This window comes from Homalodisca vitripennis, chromosome 2 (genome assembly GCF_021130785.1).
Source record: "Homalodisca vitripennis isolate AUS2020 chromosome 2, UT_GWSS_2.1, whole genome shotgun sequence".
NCBI classification, from domain to species: Eukaryota; Metazoa; Arthropoda; class Insecta; order Hemiptera; family Cicadellidae; genus Homalodisca; species Homalodisca vitripennis.
The window spans coordinates 46,845,200-46,867,319 of record NC_060208.1 but is presented as its reverse complement, the minus strand read 5'-3'; the positions used below and the strand labels follow the sequence as shown (position 1 = coordinate 46,867,319).

The 22,120-nt window shown below is 31.2% G+C and overlaps 1 protein-coding gene across 1 annotated transcript; it reads right to left on the bottom strand.

The window, feature by feature from the left end:
- Positions 1 to 9,245: 9,245 nt before the first annotated feature.
- On the bottom strand, positions 9,246 to 21,551 carry LOC124355616 (UPF0472 protein C16orf72 homolog). Its single transcript, XM_046806778.1, has 3 exons — positions 21,172 to 21,551; positions 20,977 to 21,057; positions 9,246 to 9,424 (listed from the first exon to the last, which is right to left on the bottom strand). The coding sequence occupies exons 1-3, from the start codon at positions 21,368 to 21,370 to the stop codon at positions 9,246 to 9,248; spliced, it is 459 nt and encodes a 152-aa protein (XP_046662734.1). The 5' UTR covers positions 21,371 to 21,551.
- Positions 21,552 to 22,120: the final 569 nt, after the last annotated feature.

Sequence of the window (22,120 nt, the reverse complement as noted above, 5' to 3'; positions counted from 1 at the left end):
TGAAACATTAGGGAATCTAACGCTCCGATCTATACCATCCAGAACTTTGTGTCATATTATTGTAGTATTTATTTTCCTTATGAACTGTGTAATCTTTTCCTGCAAATAAATATTGATAGGAATTTGGTTTTAAGTATCCAAGACACAGTAAAGGACTTTTTGTTTACATCAAAATAAGAATTTGTACATAAAAATACACGTTTTATATACAATTGTTCGTCATAAAGCATAGAATAAAATACAGTAATAAAAATAGGTAAATATTTGTTTTTTTTACGGCTTCTAGCTTCAAACACAGATGAGGTAGAATAAAATGTTCACTTATATACAAACAGATTTAACCCTTATAACGTCACAGACGCCGTATGGTGCATAGACAAACTATCTCCAAACGGCAAAGACGCGGTACGGCGCATCGACACAAAACTGCGTCTATAGCAAATTTAAGTTCCTTTTAAATCCGATCAATGTCACTAACGGTATGCGTCAACCATGTGTGTGGGTTATTGATCTATGTCAAGCGTCAAAATATAGCTGTCGCGTTACATTGTTTGAAACAATAGACGCAGTGTCTAGACACTCTCCCCGCCACACGGCACAGACGCCGTACAGCGTGCGCGCTTTTGTTTACAGTTTGGCTTCAGGTAGTGCGTGTCTAACCATCGCTGAGTCGGTTTCCTTCGTCGTGTTTTCTGTTTATATGGTTTTTATTTATTTTTAATTTTATTATATATAATTTATTTTAGTTATATTTATATAATTGTCTGGTAATGTTTATAGTTTAGCTAATAAAATTTTGTGTGCCTTTTATTTTGACTTTATTTATATCTACAATTTAATGTCCCATAAATATATGTACGTACAAGATAATTTTAAAATTTTTACTTTTTTATACTTACCATAATTATAGAAAGTAAAAATAAAAATGAACTTTACACATAAAATTTTTTTTTTTTTAATATTGTGCTGTTTGCTGGAAGTCGTGAAAAGATATACTGACGTTATAAGGGTTAAAAAAATACTGAATCACTTACGGAAACCTCCCTTTGTTCCTTCCTTGGCTCTGTGTCTATAAAAATTATCTAACTTATTGAAGCTTATCTAACTTTAATCACAAGCACCAGCTATTTTAGAGGTGAACACCATAAAACAAGACGCTAAGCAATATATTTACATGATGCGTAGATACAGCAGCAAACAAACTGACTGAACAAGTGGCTGCAAACAGCTGACTACACTAGAGCAGTCCTACATGTGTTTAGTAAAGCGATCTTGTACACTAGATGTTACACAACAAAAGTTGTACTATAGAAATGTAGCTCATAACATTATATTGTGTAGTTTTATGTGAAAGCCAAAGTTGTACGATGTTTAGCCTAGTTTCCGAAATACAGCTCTTAAAAAGATTGGTCATAAATTATGACTTTCACCAGTGCATAAATGTCATGTCATATATAATTACATGTGCATGCATTTGTATTTAGGCCTGGTAAGCCAATCTATATACTAGATGTAACATAGATGTCCCTATAATAATAAAAATTTCCTTATGTACACTTTGAATGTTCAACCATCTTCATTCTTTCAAATTTCAAGGCATGTGGCACCATGTACGTGAGAGATCACTGTCAAAATCGAAAATTTTCAAAGTCCCGTAACTTTTTTATTTTAAATCTTAAAAATCAAACTCCTACTTTAAAATGTAGGTAACACGGTCTATTTTATTTTATCATTCGACAACTTTCTTCTAAAACTTCGTTTTATACCTTTTTTTCACATCCGAAGCAAACCGATCAATGCACACCAAATTTGATAAATCACTGTTTCATCAAAAATATTAAGAGGGATTTCAAATGACCAACACACAGTGCACATAATTAACATTTACCATTTTTTATTGAATATCAGAAACAATACAATGCAGTAATTTTAAACAACATATTGTAAAAAACAAAGAACAAATAAAAAACAAAATGATGTTTTACGAGTTTTTTCTTATGATATTGCTGATCATTTGCAAAAGTATGGAAAACTCGACTTCTATAATAATAATAATCGATACAATATATTAAATATTATTTACAGTACTACTTTGAGCACATCAAAATAATCTAATAATAAACTAAATAACTAGGGATGGGCCGATTTCGATATCAATATTATGATATCAAGGAACCAATGATTCTCAATTCTGATAATGTGATATCAAGAAATCAATTCTTAATTCTGATATTATATTATTAAGGAATCACCAATTCTCGATTCCTCAGCTCTTATAAAAGTTCTGGTAACGATAATTCCAATTACAAAATTATTCATAAAGTTTATCAGTTCTTGATTTGAGACATTTAACTCACAAAACGTAAATAATAAAGCTACTCTTCAGGTCCTATTTGACTGCTCATCACTACAATTTTATTTTAGTGAATGTGTGATACAAAATCAGCCTGCCCCACTAAATAATGTGGCTGATTTGGGGATAGGAGTATTAATGCAACATTATTGTGTGAATTGTCATAAATATCATTGTGAATTACCCAATTATTAAATCAAGTCTGATTACAGTGCAGTATGGCTAGAAAGATCACAAAGAGAAATGATTGGTCTTCATTCAATCCCAGTAAAATATCACAATCTGATGCAGTATGAACTATCTAGCTCATAAAGACACAATTTGATGCAATATAATTTTGTGGCACAATGCATAATACAAGGCATGGTAAGACCAAACGCAACAACAAATCAACCAATTTTTAGTCATTAATTTATTTTTGTGATGGTTTTGAAGAAGAATGAAAATTATTGCAACACATAAATTAAGAGAAGCAACACACGACAGATTATAACCAGCCAGAGCTGAGATGTCAGTAGTAAGTCAGTGGAAACGACAAATTACCAATTTAAAATGTTCATAATGTACAAGAAATGAGAAATTAAAGAAGTGGATGTTCAGATATAGTAATTATATTAAAGAATTAAAATAAAATCTTAAATTTGAAATCTAAACTTGAAATTTGGGTGTCAGACTGGAATTTTGCATCAGGAGTATGTGGTGAAATTGAAATCTTGAATCAGTTATTAAAATTAAAATCAGCCTATCCCAAAAACTAATTTGTTGATATGTAGTAATAAAATATAAGATAATGAATTGGCTAAGATAAAAAAAATTAAGGTACTAACTTGTTAAGGAGGTCTAGATAAACTTTTTTGCCAAAAGTTAATATTAGTATAATTATTATTCTAATATATCCAAAAAATGATTTTAAAAATGTAACAAAATTTCTATAAAAATTGTAATCATTAGTTTGTTTGAAATTTGTTTAAATTGTTTCCAAAGACTAATTCGGGTATTCATCACCGCATACAAGCAACATATGCGAATGCTGGAAAATAAGGCATGCATAATACAATACAATTTGTCCAGACTTGAATCCACATGTTTCTTTTTTTCACTTATATTTTAATACAATTTTATATACATGTGGCACAACACTAAGATAAAAGAAAACAAAAGCAATATTAAAACTAAACAGAGCAAATCACGTCAATTATAATAAATTAATTTTCCCATTGGCATGTTCGATTATATGGTCCTGTTGCCACCTATCCTAGTCATGTAAAATATGACAGCATTGCTGTCATATTTGAATCGTAAATCCGATTCTGATCACACATGGAATTAAAGCTCTCAATTATTAATGTGATTGGTGTCCGATTATGCACACCTGCTTTGGAAGCAAACATCTATTTGTGCAAACACGAGAAGGAAACTAGAATCAAACAAAAGATTAAAGTAAACCTAATATATGAATTACACTATACTACAATTTGCTTGGCAAAAAATACATGGCGTAATTTTCAACTATTAAAAAACTTCCTTTGTACACAGCTACGCTTCGATTTTCAATTCACTGGCTTTACAAAATTCACACACTTGGAAGTTACAAACTAGTTTACAAAATATCCCAGGAGGAAAGAAAAAAACTTATTTTTTTCTGGAGGTAATATTCAACAAGGAACGTGTTTTCTTATTCAGTCATACAACAAATCTGCAACGCTTTATTAAAATTAAAATAAATTATTACAACAATCTTTTGCTAGATTTAAGTGCAGTACAAAAATTTAAAAGCAGTTCCCACCATTGAGAGATACATATTAGGTAAATAAAACTGTCAGATAACAAATTGTACGTCCATCTAAAACCGTCATAAAAAAAATCGTTCAATTATATTGAAGCTAATCGAGCTATACCAAATAAAATCGGTAGTAAAATTTTCCCAACTGTATCAATCTATTTACAATATTAACAGGATGTTCACTTTCCAAACGGTAAGTTGTAGTATTTTACACCAGCGAACGAAATTGTTACTTTCAAAATTAATATCTACTTATGAAACTAGACGAAACAGCGTCGAGGCCTGTTGTATGTACACTCTTGCTTTGGGCAGACGAGGCTTCAGATCTTTGTTCTGAAAAATAAATAGAAACCAAACTTAATCAGTTATTCATGAGAATAGTTTGGTATGTCTGTGTATGGCAGTACAATTGTTCTCGTATTATGCAGAGTGTTCAGTAAAAGTGTTCCAATACTTTGAGATTTGGTTCTACAAATAACAATTAGTAAAAAAGTTCATATGAAGGTATGTCCTAAAACCTTTAGTTTTCCGTCTGTATGTGTTTTTTATTTTGAACGTTATATCTTTGAACCAGTTAAGATAAAGTTATGAAACTTGAATTGTGTTAACCTTTGGTAGACCTTTTTGAAAATAAAATTTTACATAATCCTTTTACCTGTTTCAAAATGGTGTCTGTTTAAAATGTTTAAAGTTAAAGAATAAAAACCCATTATAGTTATAAAAAATGCACAGGATACCAACTATTTAGTAATTTTATACAAATTCCAACAGTACCTTTTTTTAAAGAAATCCATCAACGCATAAGCGAGCATAGCCACTTGAAAGATACGCTTGCACAAGCCAGGAGCAACAAACAACTGATATCTCTCAACAGGGGCATGTTCCCTTGAAGTGAAAATCTGGGTGAAATCTTTTGTTAGCCTTATCTAGCTAACACAGAATTTTCAGACATATGTTTGAATGAACTTTGTCTTGTTTTTAGGTCTACAATCACCTGTTAAAATGTTTTCCTTTTCCCCGGATCACCCTGTATAAACTTTGTTCAGTTAGGAGGATAATCTCATTTTGGAGAAACTGGCACAAAATGTCAGCCATACTATGACTAGCATTCATTTGAACCAATTGTGTTGAAGTTAACTTTCGTTTTCAAGTACAGTTTGAAGCTGTGCCAGTGGAATTAAAAATCCTTCATTCACAATTTCTTATTAAACCAAAGCACAATTCAAGCTATGGGTTCCCAAATGAAAGTGGGGGACCAAAGAAAGCAAATCCTGTTTCCCTAGCTGGAGAGGTTATGTAAATTGTTTTCTGAATAGTAAATTAAGTCTTCTTGAATTATTTGGAGAATGGGAAAATACTATACATCTTTAATGAACTATCAAATTTCTGTACATCCAGTACAATGTAAGTTCGGTACAACAAAAAATTCAAACAAACATATTGTATCACACTCAGTTATTTGAATTTCAAATGTTATTTTGTTTAAGCAATTGAAGATTCAAGTTATGCATCAAGTATTAAACAATCAGGTTTTACATCTATATCTTACAAGGTATTAAGTTTTGTTTAGGGTGTTTAACTGATTCGGTAGGTAAAAATTGTAAAAAGTTTAAATATTCAGTTTTTTAATATTAAGAAGAAAATTAAACTACTCATAAAAGTAATCGAAAACTTGTATTGCTGAAAACTCTTAAGTTAATAAATAACTAAGATTGAAGCATGGTGTTACGAAACAGATTAATCACAGTAATATAAAATAATCACATTTATTTTGTTACAAGGCTTTATAAAACACTGACAGATTATATTAAGGTTGTTTATTTATTTTAAAATTTTACACTATTTCACCAGTATTGGCCATCTTTAAACTTCACACCATTCATGCACAACACCATCACTCATAATGTTTTCTCTGTAAAACGGCACATTCTCCAATGGATTTCTGTTGCCCTATTCCCTCCTGCTTGCAGAAAACAAATAACACTATTTAATTTACACTTAGCAGGAGAGTCAATGCGACTGCAGCTCAGCACAAACTCGGCAGTAACCAATGTTGTAGTAGGGAAGGTGTGCGATTGACTACTGCGCACACCACTGACCTGCCTTGTCAGGTGGTCATGGTGTGAGATCAGAGGTTGAAAAAAAAATAATAATAATAAAAAACCCTTGTACGTTTTATTTGTTACCATTGGTTGACTTGCATTTTAATGATATTTATTTTTAATACTGGCAATTAATATCTTTTATGATGTTAATTACATTGTTGTAAACGTTTAAAGACAATAAGGAATCATGAATCCTGATAAATAATGTTGAACATTGCTATGTCTGAACTGTTTGCCACCCATGAATTGGACGTTGCAGAATAACATCACAAAACCGACTGTCTTTACAGGTAATACTTTGTTCCAACTAAAATTTTCACACTAACTACTTTTACTACTGGTGCTGAGTGTTCTTCATGTTACCTAGACTCTTGTCAGGATTTTGGATGATCGTAGACCTATCCTACCTCAAGATATGTACAGACAGGGCTGGAGTCAAGTGAGATGATAAGAGGTTGCAGATTATCATTAGGCTGCAGGTCATCATTCAGCAGAACGGTTATACAGATTTAGGCCTATTTCACTAGGTGCTCTGGACGATGAGGAAAATGCATCTAAGTCACATTCTTTATAATCTAGAAAAAGTCAAGATTTGTAGGAGTAACATCAATGTCACCATATCTATTAATTTTACATCATATAAATCTTGACATTCAACAGACTTCCTGTCACTGGATTTGTACCACATCAGATGAGGAACATAATGTTTCAAAAACTCAAGTCAGTTGGTGACAGTTGTTTACAAAGACGTTCGCCATAAGTTTACATAGAAAAAAGTTGAAAGAACACTATTAAAAATATAAATCTTAAAATGTTTGTCTGCAGTTGAATAAAGCTTATTAAAAAATGAACATATAATACTAACATGTACAAACAAATTTGCAAACTGAGCAAAAATGTATTATGTTATTCCATAACATAATATTGCATTTTTGTGATGAGACAAGTGTTAGAAAAGAGGTGGGAATACGGAAAAGATACAATGGTAGCGTTTATAGACCTACAGAAGGCATATGATAAGGTACTGAGAGAAAGGATATGGGAGAGTATGAGAAAGAGAGGATTGCGTGAGGGAATAGTAGAAAGAATAAAGAACCTGTACGGCATATGTAAAAACAGGGTAAGAATTGAAGAAAAATATACAGAAACTTTTAAAACAGAGAGAGGAGTAAGGCAGGGAAGCATATTGTCACCTTTCCTTTTCAATATTATAATGGATGAAATTATTCTAGAAGTACAAGGAAACAGAGGAGCAGAAGAACTTAAGACAATAGCATATGCGGATGACATAATGATATGGGAAAATAGGGAAGAAGAGTTAGAACGAGAGTTAAACAAATGGGCAAAAGTGGCGAAGAAATATGGTTTAGAGATGAACATACAAAAATGTAAAGTAATGAAAGTAGAGAGAAGGGATGGAAATAACAAAGATGTGTTAGTTGAAGGAAAAAGACTTGAAAAGGTGAAGGAATTCTGTTATTTAGGAAGTATCATAACAGATAGGGGCACAATAAGAGAAGAGATAGGAAACAGAATATGGAAGAGTGGAAAGTTTTTCAATATGGTGAAGAAGATTGTGTGGAGTTGGAATATTGGGAAAGAATCAAAAGTATTGATGTATAAATCTTATTTCCAACCAATTTTATTATATGGAGCAGAGACGTGGACGTGGACTAAAAATGATTTAAGCAGATTGCAAGCTGCAGAAATGAGATTTTTAAGAGGGATAGAGAAGACTACAAGAAGAGATAGAATAAGGAACGAAATAACCAGAGAAAGATTGAAGGTAGTTTCACTGCAAGAGACAATGGAAGGAAGAAGAATACAGTGGATGGGGCATGTGAAGAGGATGGGAGATAATAGAATGCCTAGAATAGCACTGGAGAAGGAGGAAGGAGGAAGAAGACCAAGAGGAAGACCGAGAGGAAGATGGGAGGACCAAGTGTGGAAAGACATAGAGAGAAGGGGACTACAGAAAATACAGGTGGATGAAGAGGAGACCTGGAAGGATAGACTAAAGTGGAGGAGGAGGCTGTGTACGACGACCCGTGAGAACGGAAACGTCTGACGATGATGATGATGATGATGAATATTGCATAACAGTTTTATTTGCAAGAAAAGCCACAAAGCTGCGGTGCTCTAGCATTTTGTCACTAGTGATGTGCGAGAAATTCAGTGACGATTTATCGCTATCACTTAATTTAAGCTCCTTAGTTTTTATTTCTGTGTCTTTCGATGTGTTGACAAAACATCATGTATTCCAACTTCTGCTCTGTGATACTTGAGAGGATATTTATATATATCTGGTGCAAAAGAAAAAGCCGTACATTTTAAAAAATTAGTACCTTGAAAGAACATGGTAATTAAATATCTCAATAATTTTAATTAAATGCCATGTGAATAGCCTCACTTAACTTAGTAGTAGCTTTTTGAGTTTTCCAAGACCTTATTCTGTCAGTTTACCTGGCAGGCCTGTCTTAAACAATAAATTGAGTTCCCAACAAAAATATATTTATATGTAGATGACTATTTTAATTGATATTAAAACAAATGGTAACCTATGATTTCACAAAAACTTCAGAATATCTATATAGTTAAAATCTTCTTCATGGCCAAAATAAAATAACTTATCAGTAATAACACTCGAAAAAGCCTTTGAAATTACAAAATATAATACAGTGATTCAAGATACGCAGAAACTGTAGGAGCTTATTTTACATGGATTTTTATTTATTTCGTGTTATTTATATGACCAATGGCTGCTCTTTCTTTAATTTTTTAGCCGTTGATCATCCTTTTTTCTTTTCTCTTCATAAAATCTTTGTATACAAGACAGAAATTAAATTTTTAATAGTGCCTACCTACATCATATTGCCACAAATTTTTATGAAAATAAATGGTGATTGCAGACTGAACAATAATTATTTTCTAATTACAAAATATTGATGGTTTTCATCAATAGATAAGTGTCCAATATCACTACTATGACTAAGGAAACAGTCACTTACCGATGGGAATGATGAGGGCGAGGAGGGAGGGGTTTCCCAGCCAAGTACGAGATGAGATCTTCCCGTCGGATGTTGCGCCGTTTTTTCCTTGCCCAGTTCAGTAATTCCTTGTTCCGTCGTTGGTAGCCGCATTGTGTTCCTATCTCTCCCTGTCTGCGTATTGCATCAGTCGCTTCTGCATTCATACATGATTTTAAGTAAAGCCTAAGATTAAAATAATGCTTTCTTCTATATTAAAATTGTCAAGAGAATTTGCATTCTGAACTGCTTGACTTGGTGCAGCTTTGAATGCAGTTCATTGTAGATTAATATGTTGGATTTTTCAAGAATACCTATTTTAAATTTCTACTGTTGAGTCCCAGAGATCTGTTTTGGGGCCATTGCTGTTTCTTATTCACATGTATAACTTGCCTTGCAATGTTAGTAATAATAATAATTATACTATGCATGTATATTCTTTATGATTTAGTTTTAAGAGCCGCCCATAGTGAAAAACATTTGAATGTGTATTAATCATAACTTTGAAATGAGGCAATTCCCATAATTCTATAAAAAAACTAGTGTAAATAAAGGTGTAAAGGAAATAGGAATTTCTTGACATTTGCAGTTGTTCAATGATACAAATAATCAGTAGCACTATGTTTTGAAATCTCCAATCTAATCTCTTCCTCAGGTGGATAACAAGCCTAACGCGTAACTACAATCTAGGTTAAATAAACAAATCATATCAAGTGTTGTGACACGTTAGGAATCACAACAACCATGTTGTGTGTGAACTCCATGCATACAAAATCATGAAACAAAACAAAGTATTAAAACGGAAGTAAGAATGCAAAAGATCTGCACTGACCGACCAACCACAGAAACTGACAACAGTAAATGGCGATCTCATGGCAAAAACAAAATAGCAGTAAAAGAGGAAACGGGAGTCAATTTTCATTTATTTAAGCGCCTATGTTGTTATTATGAAAGCTGTTTCATGTGAATAAATTGTTTCTAACACATATTATACAGTGTTTCGCTTATTTTATTGTACCTTTGTAGTTGAATTAGTCATAAAATATTACTGTCATATATAATATCAACTCACATATTTATTTTGTTAAATCCTCGAAATTGTTTTGCAAGTACAATTTAGTTTTTATTGTGTTTAATAAATTTCATGAAAAATAACAGTTTAGATCATGCCCAAATATAATTGATACCTTTAACTCAATTTAGAATGAATTCTTCAATGTTGTTCTCTGCCACTAATGATGGAAAGGTGTCATATTTTTTTATAATTTAATTGGTACATATGACATAGAAGTATTAATTTTTAACAAAAATTTTTGTTGTAAACTAAAATTTCAGTTTTTAATCATATTTTTTAACATGATAGTGCTGCTACAAAGCCTCTTATTAATTAAAATATACAATATTTTGTTTAAATACTATTTAATTTAGTATCTTTTGTATATTCTGTCTTTTTAACTATTATTTATAGGGATTTAATTTTCAATTTTTAAAGGTAAAGAAACAAAAGGGTGTAAACCACTACAACCCTTTTTTATATATTTGTAAAAATGATTTATTTACTATATTCATCAAATCCTGATCTCAACAATATAACACTGCAGGGTTTTGGTTTGATATGTGCAATATTTCTATAGAGGAATTTGTGAACCTCTGCAAGAAGACCAAAATCAGCCTGATGTTTGGTTTTTGATTGCTGCGTATAGAATAAACCATCAGAAAAAAGTTTATCATGCATGTGTCCAGCTTATACTGTAAGTACTGTAATAAATAATATGTACGTTAGTATACAAATACATTCAACAAACCATTTTATTATATACCATTCAATAAAACAAAGTCTACTTAATTGATTATAAAGATTGAAGTCGATAAATCCAAACAATATTTATCTGCACTATAAGTATAAATCATACTGTACCAAATGCAAACATACCAGTAATCGTATGGTATAGTATAGACCGTGAGCCAAGAGCCAATCTGCATTGTATATAAGCACACTACCTGCTTTTTCTTGAAATTGATTAAGAAATCCCCTCTATGAAAGAAATTGATCATCCGTATTAGTGTTGGTAGGGATTTAAATGGGTGATAATCGAAGGCATTAAAAGTGCGGACTGATCATTTTTTTCTCAGATTATATCTGTTTAGCTTTACATACTTAAATGTAACTGTTAGACACATAACTAAATATTAAATCAACTTCAGCTAACTATATATAGGCCCTTAAAGTGGTAACTTTTAGTATGTTTATCTAGTTGTAGGAAGGTGATATTATTTATGTGTTTATCACTTCATAGTTTTTTTTTATAACCCTTCCAATACCTTTCCAATTCAAACTCCACCAAAACTAACATGACTGATAATATTATTCTTAGAAAAATTTCTCTTGATTTCAATAAAAACTGCATTGTGTACTTATTTATAGAGTGCTAATTAGCTCTTGGCTTCAAGACTAATAATAGACAGGTGTGGCAGGAAGTTCTGTATGATCGTATGGCAGAGGACAATGTACTAGTTGATCCTATTGCTAAACTATCTTTGTCACGCCAAGGTAATTGTTCCCACCTTGCTGTCCATACACCTTTTCTGTTACTAGCCAGTCGATCAATTTACAATTCATCTTTATTGTGTGTACAATAAATGTGATGTGTTGTTTGTAAAATACTACACTTATGGCCACCAAATTAAGCGGGCAGGTGTATTTGCCATGTAAGGAGAGGGTGGAGTGAAGGAAGGTTATGAATCGCTCGCTCTCAACCACAAATTGGCAACGGTGTGTGCACAGTGTTGCCTAATCCTAGTGCCACGCCGACGCTGCAGCGTGCACACACCACCCTGACAGTTGAATTGTACAAGTGAGTGTATTTACATAGTGAAAGTGGATGAAGTGGAAAGTTCATGTGGAATGAAAAAGCATCTATGAAAAAAATTATTATACAGAATGAAAAGAGTGATTTAAGTAATCAAACTAAATGTGTTGTGGTTCACAGCCTGAATTTTTTCAAGGGCTTAGCTGATCCTGGTGTTTTAAAAATAATTAACTTCAAAAAAACATTGTGAGCTTATATCAAAAGTTTGAATTAAGTCTTTGCCTGTTCAAAAATGTGCCCAGGAACAAAAGTCGTCACCAACATGTGATTTCACGTTCCTAAGAAAACAATATTCACAAGAGAAACAACTGGCTGATGTTTAAGTTTTATGACTAGGGTAAATTTTCAACAGCTGAAAAACTGAGATTCAAACTTCAGGAAACAATTTAATACAAGGGAAGTATCCGATCAACTAGGAGGCTGCTACACACTGTTGGATTTAAGATATAAAAAATAAAAACAAAAACAAACAAACAACGATTGTAAATTTTTATGGAAAGACAGGACATTGTAGTTGTGTATGCTATTTTTTAATACAATAAATTCTGTATAGGAAACAAACGTTGAGCATGTTTATCTAGAAGAAACATCGGTAAGCCAGTCACAAAAAACATTCTATCTGGCAGAATTCTGACAAAAGTGGTGGTTTGAAAGTTCCAACAGGAAAAGGTGGTAAGCTAATAGCATGTCATGTGGGGAATTGAAAGGATTTATTTTTCAGTGTATAAAGGTTTTTCAATCTAAAACAACTGGTACAGACTATCATATTAAATGAATCATAAATCATTCAAAAGAGAGTTTTGTGAAGATCTTTTATCAGACCTGGAAGAACCAACAGTCATTGTTATAGACAACGCACTCCAACACTCTGCACAAATTGTCAAAGCTCCTTCAATTAATTAAAAGGAAAAAGACATACAAGAGTGGTTAAATAGACAAAATATTGATTTTCTTGACAAGAAAACAAAAGCGCAATTACTTCTAAAAGTAATAACTTTTAGACAAAACATGAAATATAAACTTGATGAACTAGCTTTGTCATGGAATAGTGAGGTTGCCTCCTTACCACTCACTGTCAATACAACTCGATTGAACTGATCTGGGATAAGTCAAGTAAGAAGTTGCAACAAAATAAATCCATTCAAATTAGCAGATGTCGAGAAACACACTTTAGATGCCATAGATAACATCACCGCTGCTGATCGGGAAAACTGGAGGCAAAGTGAGAATCTGCAGTCGGACAATCGGGCAAAAGAAATTATTAGACATGACATAATGGAACCATTTATCATGAACCTTTGAGACAACAGACAGTGAAAACAGTGACAGTGACATTGAAAAAGATTAAAACCAAATGACTTTAAAACACCAAATGATCAAATCATAAGGACTGACAAATATTTCACAGTAAGTGAGTATGTAATAGGTACTATAGTACAAGTCTGAAATAAGCCTGAATCAATATTTCAGATTTCAGGCTCATAGCAGTCATTAACTGGTTGATGCATTGCAATAAAGTTTATTTAAATGTATTTTACTGGGATCTGAATATATTTATTTTAATTACTAGCACAATTTATTATAATTACTTATTGTTTTAATACAAAGTAACAAAATGAATTATGGAATCCTCGCTACGAGTGGATTGCTGTAAGCTGAACAATGAATTGAGCGATGGGACTGATTCTTTTCTATTCTAGTAGAGTTGTTGGCTTGATAAGGGTTCTAAACAATGCTGATGAATTCCATTAGAGGTCTGACCTTTAACATTATTTTAAGGACCTGAAAGCATTTACATTCAGACCAAATTTATCACATTCAAATATAAATCTCAAAACTTTTGATGCTTTGATACAAATTAAATCTATAGGGTTTTTCATTTTGGGCGGGTAGATGTTGGCAGCCATGTTGTTTTGGTGTCGTTTCAATGAGTGCTGCCATTTCATGACAAGTTATTTCATCATGACAAGTTACACGATTGAGCAAGACACGTTCACTGCGATTAAATTTTATCATCAAAACAAGTGTTCACTAGTTATAACGTTACATGCATTGTGACCATTTTACGGCAGATACTGAGGCTCTTTCATGTCAACTCTTCAATGTTTGGTAGCAAAATTCGAGAAGACCGGTTCGGTTAACAACCAACCTACACCTAGACGTCAAAGAAACAGCAGATCTACCGAGAACGTTGCCGCTGTCCGTGAAACTGTGCAGAGGGACCCGAGGCAGTCAATTCATTGCCGTGCACAAGAACTGGGCCTTTCACAAACTTCAACTTGGTGAATTTTGCATCTGGATTTAGGCCTGCATCTGTACAAAATCCAACTGACCCAGGAGCTCAAAGTTTATGGCTGTAGACAAAGCCGTTTGTACGCCGAATGGGCTTTTGATGAAGATTTTGGGCTGGCAGTGTGATTGGTCCGTATTTTTTTACAAAACAACTTGGTGAGGCCATCACTGTCAACGGTGAACGCTACAGAACAATGATAATAGATTTCTTTTGGCCCAAATTGAACGATATAGACGTAAACAACATGTGGTTTCAGCAGGACGGCGCTACGTGCCACACAGCGAATGACAACATGAACGATTTGAGTGTATGGTTATCTCTCGCAGAGGTGACGTGCATTGGCCACCTAGATCGTGCGATTTGACGTCCCTAGACTTTTTTTATGGGGTTTTCTGAAGTCGCAGGTCTATGCCATTAGGCCTCAATCAACCGATGAACTTAAGATCAACATAACCCAGGCCATCGCTCAAATTCAACCAGATTTATGCAGTAGAGTAATTGAAAATTGAACCACTCGAATCCGTACAATTGTGAGAAACCGCGGTGGACATTTGAACAATGTCATATTCCATACATAATGGCATACATGGGCCTTTCATATGAAAAATAAATTTAATTAATATAATATCATACATAGCTTATATTACTTCATCTCAACATCTACCTGCCCAAAATGAAAAACCCTCTACATGCAGGCCAGGGCTTGAACACAGTGATATAATTCCCGAGATGTAGGTTTCTTGCTTGGTAAAGCTTCATTATAAAGGGTATAATCATTCTAAAGGAGTTTCACGACAGATTATGATAGCATACTTGTGTATGTTTAATGCCATATAAAAGTGTAAACATTGCTATAGAATTCACAATCATTAACCAATTTTCTGGTTTTAACCGCAGTACTGCCCAATGACTCAGGGCTAGTCATTGTGTTATCTTCACTTCTATCATGTATTCACCATATAACACAAAGAATATAGAAATACATGTTCCTAACGAACTTAACTATCCCAAATAGATATTTAAATATCTTATATACATCATTACTTGACCTTAGCAACTCATAAAGTAGGCCGTTGGCAATAACAATCTTTTATGAATTTGTTATAAAAACAATAACAAGAAAATATTGTTTAATAATATTAAACAATATATTATATACAACGAATCATTTTTAAAGCTAATTAATTATTAACCCTGGAACTGGCCATTCATTTTTTCCCAAAATGGCAGGCACTTTTTGGTGATTTTGTAAGGGTTTTGTATTTTAATCACTGCTCATCTATTTTTTAAGATAAAAACACTTTTAAAAACATCAATGTCTTTAGAAATAAATGCAGTTTCCCAAAGAAATATTAAAGGTTGAATCATTTAATGTATTTTTATTTTTTTACAGATTAACGTAAAAATATTAGTTAAAGAAATAAATTTTTTCTCAAAATGTATAGCACCCTCTCAGGTAATATGAAAGTTTTTAGAATAATTCTAAAATATACAAAAGTTTGCTTATATACCTCAATTTTACAAATTACAAAAAAAATATTTAGGTAAAAGAAGTTTATTGGTACTTTTGAACAATATATCTATAAAAACTACGAAATCTGAAAAAAGTTTGTATAGCACTATTATGTATACTATTTTGACATTTTGGAATCTATTGGATTGAACAAATATTTTTTTTCTAAGAGATTAAATATATTTAGAAGAGAAAAATATGACATTTATATAGAAGTTTACATTGTATAAGATATTTTTATATGACAACAAACTTTTTTTTTTTTTTACAAAAGTCAAAATTGTGAAATAAATGCCTAACTTTTTTAGCTAAACAATTTTCTTTTCTTCCAAATATTATTTATAAAGATAGTAACGTTTATTGAAGTTTACAATAATGTACAACAATGTATTTTTATATTATATATTATTTTTTTGTTAAAAAAATAAAACAAGATGGTTATAGAAATAAAACGCTAATACCTTCAGAAAAAGTAAAAAAAAACTTTTTCACTTTTATAATAAATACCTTGCATAAATTCAAATCAAAATTTAATTATAATTAAAATTTAAATTGTCTACAAAATTATAAAACACTGAACCTACGTGAACATAGGCTTATTTTCAGTTTCACAAAAATCCAACCTATTCCCTAAAACTTAACCTAACCTCTAACATTTTTCACTTCCACTAATTAAAAAAAAAAAACAATAAACAAACTTTTATTTATACACACTAAATAACGAAATGTCTAAAATATCCTAATGAATAGCAAGCAATACACTAATACCAGGCAATGGCGTAATAACAACAGAGAAATCAACATGGCAACCATGCGATGCGTTGTTCTTCTCTACTGGCTGAGTCGGTGATTGCGCAACAGAACAAAAATAAAATACTAGTTCATAGTCTTCGTTGTCCTATTATACTGTTGCTTAGAGCAATTCTTCTTCTTTGTTTTGATATGATTTTCACTATATTTCCAGACAACGATAAAGTAACAAAAATAACAAAATTTAATGAAGCTATTTTCGACGCATTAGGCATTTTGGGATTTTACAAAACACGAGCTTTTCAAACGCTTATTTTATAAACATTAATTTTTCCTACTGGCTATTGAAAAGATGTTTCTGAAAGCCAAGAATACACTGTTTTTAATGACGACACTTACGATCGTGTAGAACGTAAACTCACGATAGGGAATTTTTACAAACATACGGTAATTTTAGCGTGTTCGGAAATTACGCAAACAAATGGCAATCGGAAATGTGAACATCCAAGTTTAGAATTTTATAATGAAAGATTTAACTTAAACTATAGATGAGCGTTTTATGGTATAATATGAAACCTTGAATCTTTATCTTTAGATTTACGTATGTTTTACTTCAAACAAAGTAAAAATAGACTTGCTGTGAGAGATCATATCACGACATAGTTAATGCGTCGAAAATAGCTTAGTGCCATTTTGAAACTGTATTTAATGCGTCGATAATCGCTTTAAAGCCAGTTGCAGGGTTAAATGACACATAATATATTTTTACAAAAACTCCCTTATTAACCTGTCAATTTAGTACAATATTTTTCAGTTATCACCAAAACTAGCATTGTAAATATTTTTTAAATAACTAGTAAATATTTTTTTCAAACATTAACCCTTTGAGTGCCACGGCATATTTTCCCAAGTCATACGCATAAATTGCCGGAGCATTTCCTTCTGTTTTGCAAGCGTGTGGGGGAAAAAACTATATTAAAAAAACTATTCAACCGATTTGAATAATTTTTTTTTAGTTTGTGTGTTATAAAACAAGGTATTTTTTCCATATAATATTATAATTTTTATTTTTATTTACACTAAAAGAATATAGGTTATAACAAAAAACTAAAAAATGAAAAAAAAATAAATTTCCAAGTTTGTTGAACTAAAATTTTATTTATACAATATTTTTTTTAAATTTTTTTTTAGCTATACCATATGAAAGAGCGTGAAAAACTGAACAAAAATCATGCATAATATGGTGTGTTACAGTAATATTTAACCAGATACTGCAATATATACAAAAATACAACAAAAAGCAATTTTTGTTCAAGTTTGTCAAAAGTTTAGAAACAATATTATAACTATCCTATTTCAACTCAATGAAGTAAGAACGGCTATAAAATACTAATTATATAAAAAGTATATAAAAAATATACACAGGCCTACAATATAACCTTACTTCACCTAAAAATCAATAGTTTGATTGGAACTTGCGTTTTTACTTCATCACCAATCCAACAATAAAATATATGTCACTAAACACGAAAAAAAGAAGTTTATAAATGCATTGTAAGTTTTACTGAACACAATTGCAGAATAGTAATAACAACAGTTTTCAGCATAAACACACGAAACTAGCACAATGTAAACACACAACAAACGAAACCTTGTTAGTTAATGGCAACAAGTAGCAGCTGACCAACTATTGCGTCATCTGTTTTTTTTTCTGATGGCAAATAACTACAAGGGGCGGTGAACAATAAAAATCAATCACAATCGTTTGTTCGAAAACTTGCAGATTGCTGTGAAATAAGTTATTTGTCGAAACAAAAATGAATTATATGTGATATTAATTAAATACAAATCGTCTACTGGGTAGATGCCGGCAATTTATGCACATTTTCACACATCTACTATGTAGACGCTGCGGCACTCAAAGGGTTAAAAACCTTCATATTCAGTACAAGGTGCTTTTGGGTCACCTGTCAATCAAATAAGAATAAAATCATTTTTTGAAAGGATATAATAATGTTTTATATTCAAAAAATAATGTGAAACATAATAAAATCAAGTTTTAACACACAATCTAAAACATTTTACATGTCATGCACAAAGTTTTTTTTAACGTCCTTAAACATTCATTACTTTATTTTCTTCTTTCTGCAATCAGCTTACTATATAATTAGTTAGGACTATTCAATAGAATGTGATCACTCACCAAACAATATAAAATCATTTGAATAGTATTTAAGTAATAGCCACTAGTACAATGGCAATGGACATGCGTTACTTTTCACAAGCTGTCAAACACATTCATCTTTCAAAACTTAGCTTAAATGTTGTACTGCTTTGTTTGTTACATTTAATACATAATGTAGTCTAGACAATTTTTATTTAATACATAATTGACAAGCTATTGATATTACCATGTTTCTTTGTTTAAAGTTTGTTATTGACACTGGAAGGTTTGAAAGGATAACTGGATTTCGGCCATTTGTCATCGTTGTGTTACAAAAGGTTGTAGCCTATATTACAAAACCTTTTGTAACATATATCGATGGTAAATATCCAAAACCCTGTCATTTTAAGTTTGTTAAAAATATGTTTATTGTTTATTATAACAAGTACGGAAACAATATGTGAAAGACTACGATATTGTATCAGGTTTTTCAGGATCAATTATTGTTAGTGGGTAATATGTAGTCATTGTAGAAATGTAAGGTGGGTAAATAAAATATAATAAAGAGAAGGTTAGTAAAGGAAGTTTGGATTCTAGGTATGATTGAAAAATAATGTGCACATGGAAAGAGAGTAGCATGAAAAGTGAGGTGGATGATACAGGTTAGAAATCTATTCAGATAAATAAAAGATAAGTCAATCAATACGTTGATTCCATTAAACATCAATCACGTAAACTTGATTCAACCATTATCACTGATTTATGAAAATTCTTTAATCTTACAAGTATTTGTTCATTTAATCTCACATAGCAGTTAATCACAGCAAAACAGTCAATATGATCAAAACCCATTGATATTGGCCAATGCACAACAGATGAATCATCATGGAGAATAATGAGATCATTAAAAAGTGAGTTGCTGAGAAAGAAATGCAGATCACATAGCTCATACTTCTAAAAAATATGATTCTTCTTTGGAAAATAATCCTTATATGTTCTTTTAAAAAGGGTTAAAAGCTATATCTGGAAAAATTAAAACTAGGGCTATATATTGATATAGTTAAATAGGTAGGTTGCTTTTTATGTCATTAATTATCTTATTATAGCTTAGTTGTGAATATTTTTTATATTTGTTTCACTTATATTTGATAAACTATAATAATATACTTATAACAATTTAATACTTAATAATAATATTTGTGCAACATTGATATAAATATTTAAATTTAACATTTCTAATCAATAATTTTGCCAAGCTCTTCTAGTATACAAGTAAACCAATATGATATAAGATGCAATACAGGTTGTATATAGGCTATGGGAATTTTAAAATATTATATTAATTGCCCTACAAAAATGGCAATTTATTGGTTAATAAAATGTTTTAATTTGTTACCAGTCAGATGGGTGGTATAAAATCAAAATTTGAACTAAAACCTGTAATAATAAAGATGGGATTAACAAGTAAACAAGGTGCACTATTATTTTGTTTTTTAATTTCTTGAATTCATGATTTATGATATTTGTATAGTTTCTTCTTAATTTGAATTTTTAAATATGGAGTAAGTATCGGAATATAAATTACACTTTTGTAAAAATTATTAGGCCTAGTTTAAAGACCTATAAAACTCTCAATTTATAAAATTGGTTATTTGCATTTACCCAATAACCAAATGATAATCTGCTTTCGATTGATGAAATTTATTATTTATGGGCATCTCATTCTGGTCAGTCCATAGATACCTAGGCATAAATCCTCACAATCCATATACCGAGTTGATTAGAAGTAGGTAGGACTAGCTTAAATGTGTACAGAAAACAAGCTAATACATTTTTGTTTATAGTCTAGGCTACATGTAGGCTACTCCATCAGATGCCATATAAGGTAAACTATAATCTGTAAAGAAAAATTAACTTATGTTACAAGTGAATTAAACATATGTAAGGGTTCCTGAAATTAATCAAAATTCCATTAATATTACACTATTTAGGAAAAAGAATAAAAATAGAACATTTGTTCCCAATTTCTTAGGTTAGGATTTTAGTATCCAAGATAATATGGTAATTGGTATTCATGAGATAATCAATATTATCATTGGTAGGCTATAAATATGAGTACCTTTATACAGAGTTGTAACTGTGCCTGCTGCAATTTGAAAAGGCACCCATAACGATGAAACATCTTGCACTTGCAGTCGATCTAAAACGAAAAAATAAAATGGTGATCAATAGCTGGAATCCAAAATGGAGACCCAGACACCCACCTTTTACAAGTCTAATATTAGACTGTATCGACCAAGTATCACATATATACCTTTGTAAAGTTGTGCTATCGAAGCAGCAGAATTCTGAAAACAGCACCAAGTCTTTTGAGTCGCTAAATCTCTATCATTTATTACTTGCCCTTCATAGTCTGGTTCATTTTCAAGGTGCTGAATACACTGTTGTTCCCAGTTTGTAAACCACAAATCACCTATAGGCTCGTCATCTCTATCTCTATCTTCGTTCATCATCTTTTTAAATATACTAAGAACTTAATATAAATCACTTTAGTGAATTTTATATCTTGCACAATGGAAAATTCCGTGGCGAACTATAACGAATTCCAGACTTCCTCCCCACCACAACCTCTTTTACCGTCCACTAAGCTAAAATATTCATGATTTCATCTGTGTGTCAAAAGACAGCAAATGCCAGACTTGTCTCCTAGTCAGCTGTACGTACGACGGTGCGTTTAAAACCATAACCACCTGAATAAATTGCTTCAGTCTAAAACAAACCAACACAATACTATATGTAGACAGATATATGAAAAGCGCTTAGTAATAAAAAATAAAGTTCTTAAAATATTTTAATTTTTAAGGAAATATACTAAAAGTTAAATTTAAACTGCATTACTTAATACAAACCAACAGAACTTTAAATTAATTAATAGTTTTTTTTTTTTCAAAAGATTTATACATTATTTAATTAAAAATAAAAACATTTGAAGTGTAAAAATTAAAACAAGGTACGTGGTAATGAAGTGTTCGTTTAAATTTTAATATGTGAAGCTATGTTTTCATCAATGAAAGGTGTGTAATTAAATATTTAAAAAAATGTAATATAACTTAAATTATAATAAATACCAAACAAATAATTCAGTTTTATAGTTAAAAAAAGTTGTTAAAATATGAAATATTATTTCGGGATTGATTTTAAATAAATTACTTAACTATTTTTATTTATTCATACACCTTACAAGTTTTTCATTACCTAAGTTT

Excerpts from the sequence above, each read along its gene's own strand:
- LOC124355616 (XM_046806778.1), bottom strand. The coding sequence starts at position 21,370 with ATGATGAACGAAGATAGAGATAGAGATGACGAGCCTATAGGTGATTTG. Across the intron at positions 21,058-21,171 it reads GATAGCACAACTTTACAAAG|ATCGACTGCAAGTGCAAGAT; the intron begins GTATATATGTGA and ends TTTTCGTTTTAG. Across the intron at positions 9,425-20,976 it reads AGTTACAACTCTGTATAAAG|AAGCGACTGATGCAATACGC; the intron begins GTACTCATATTT and ends GTATGAATGCAG.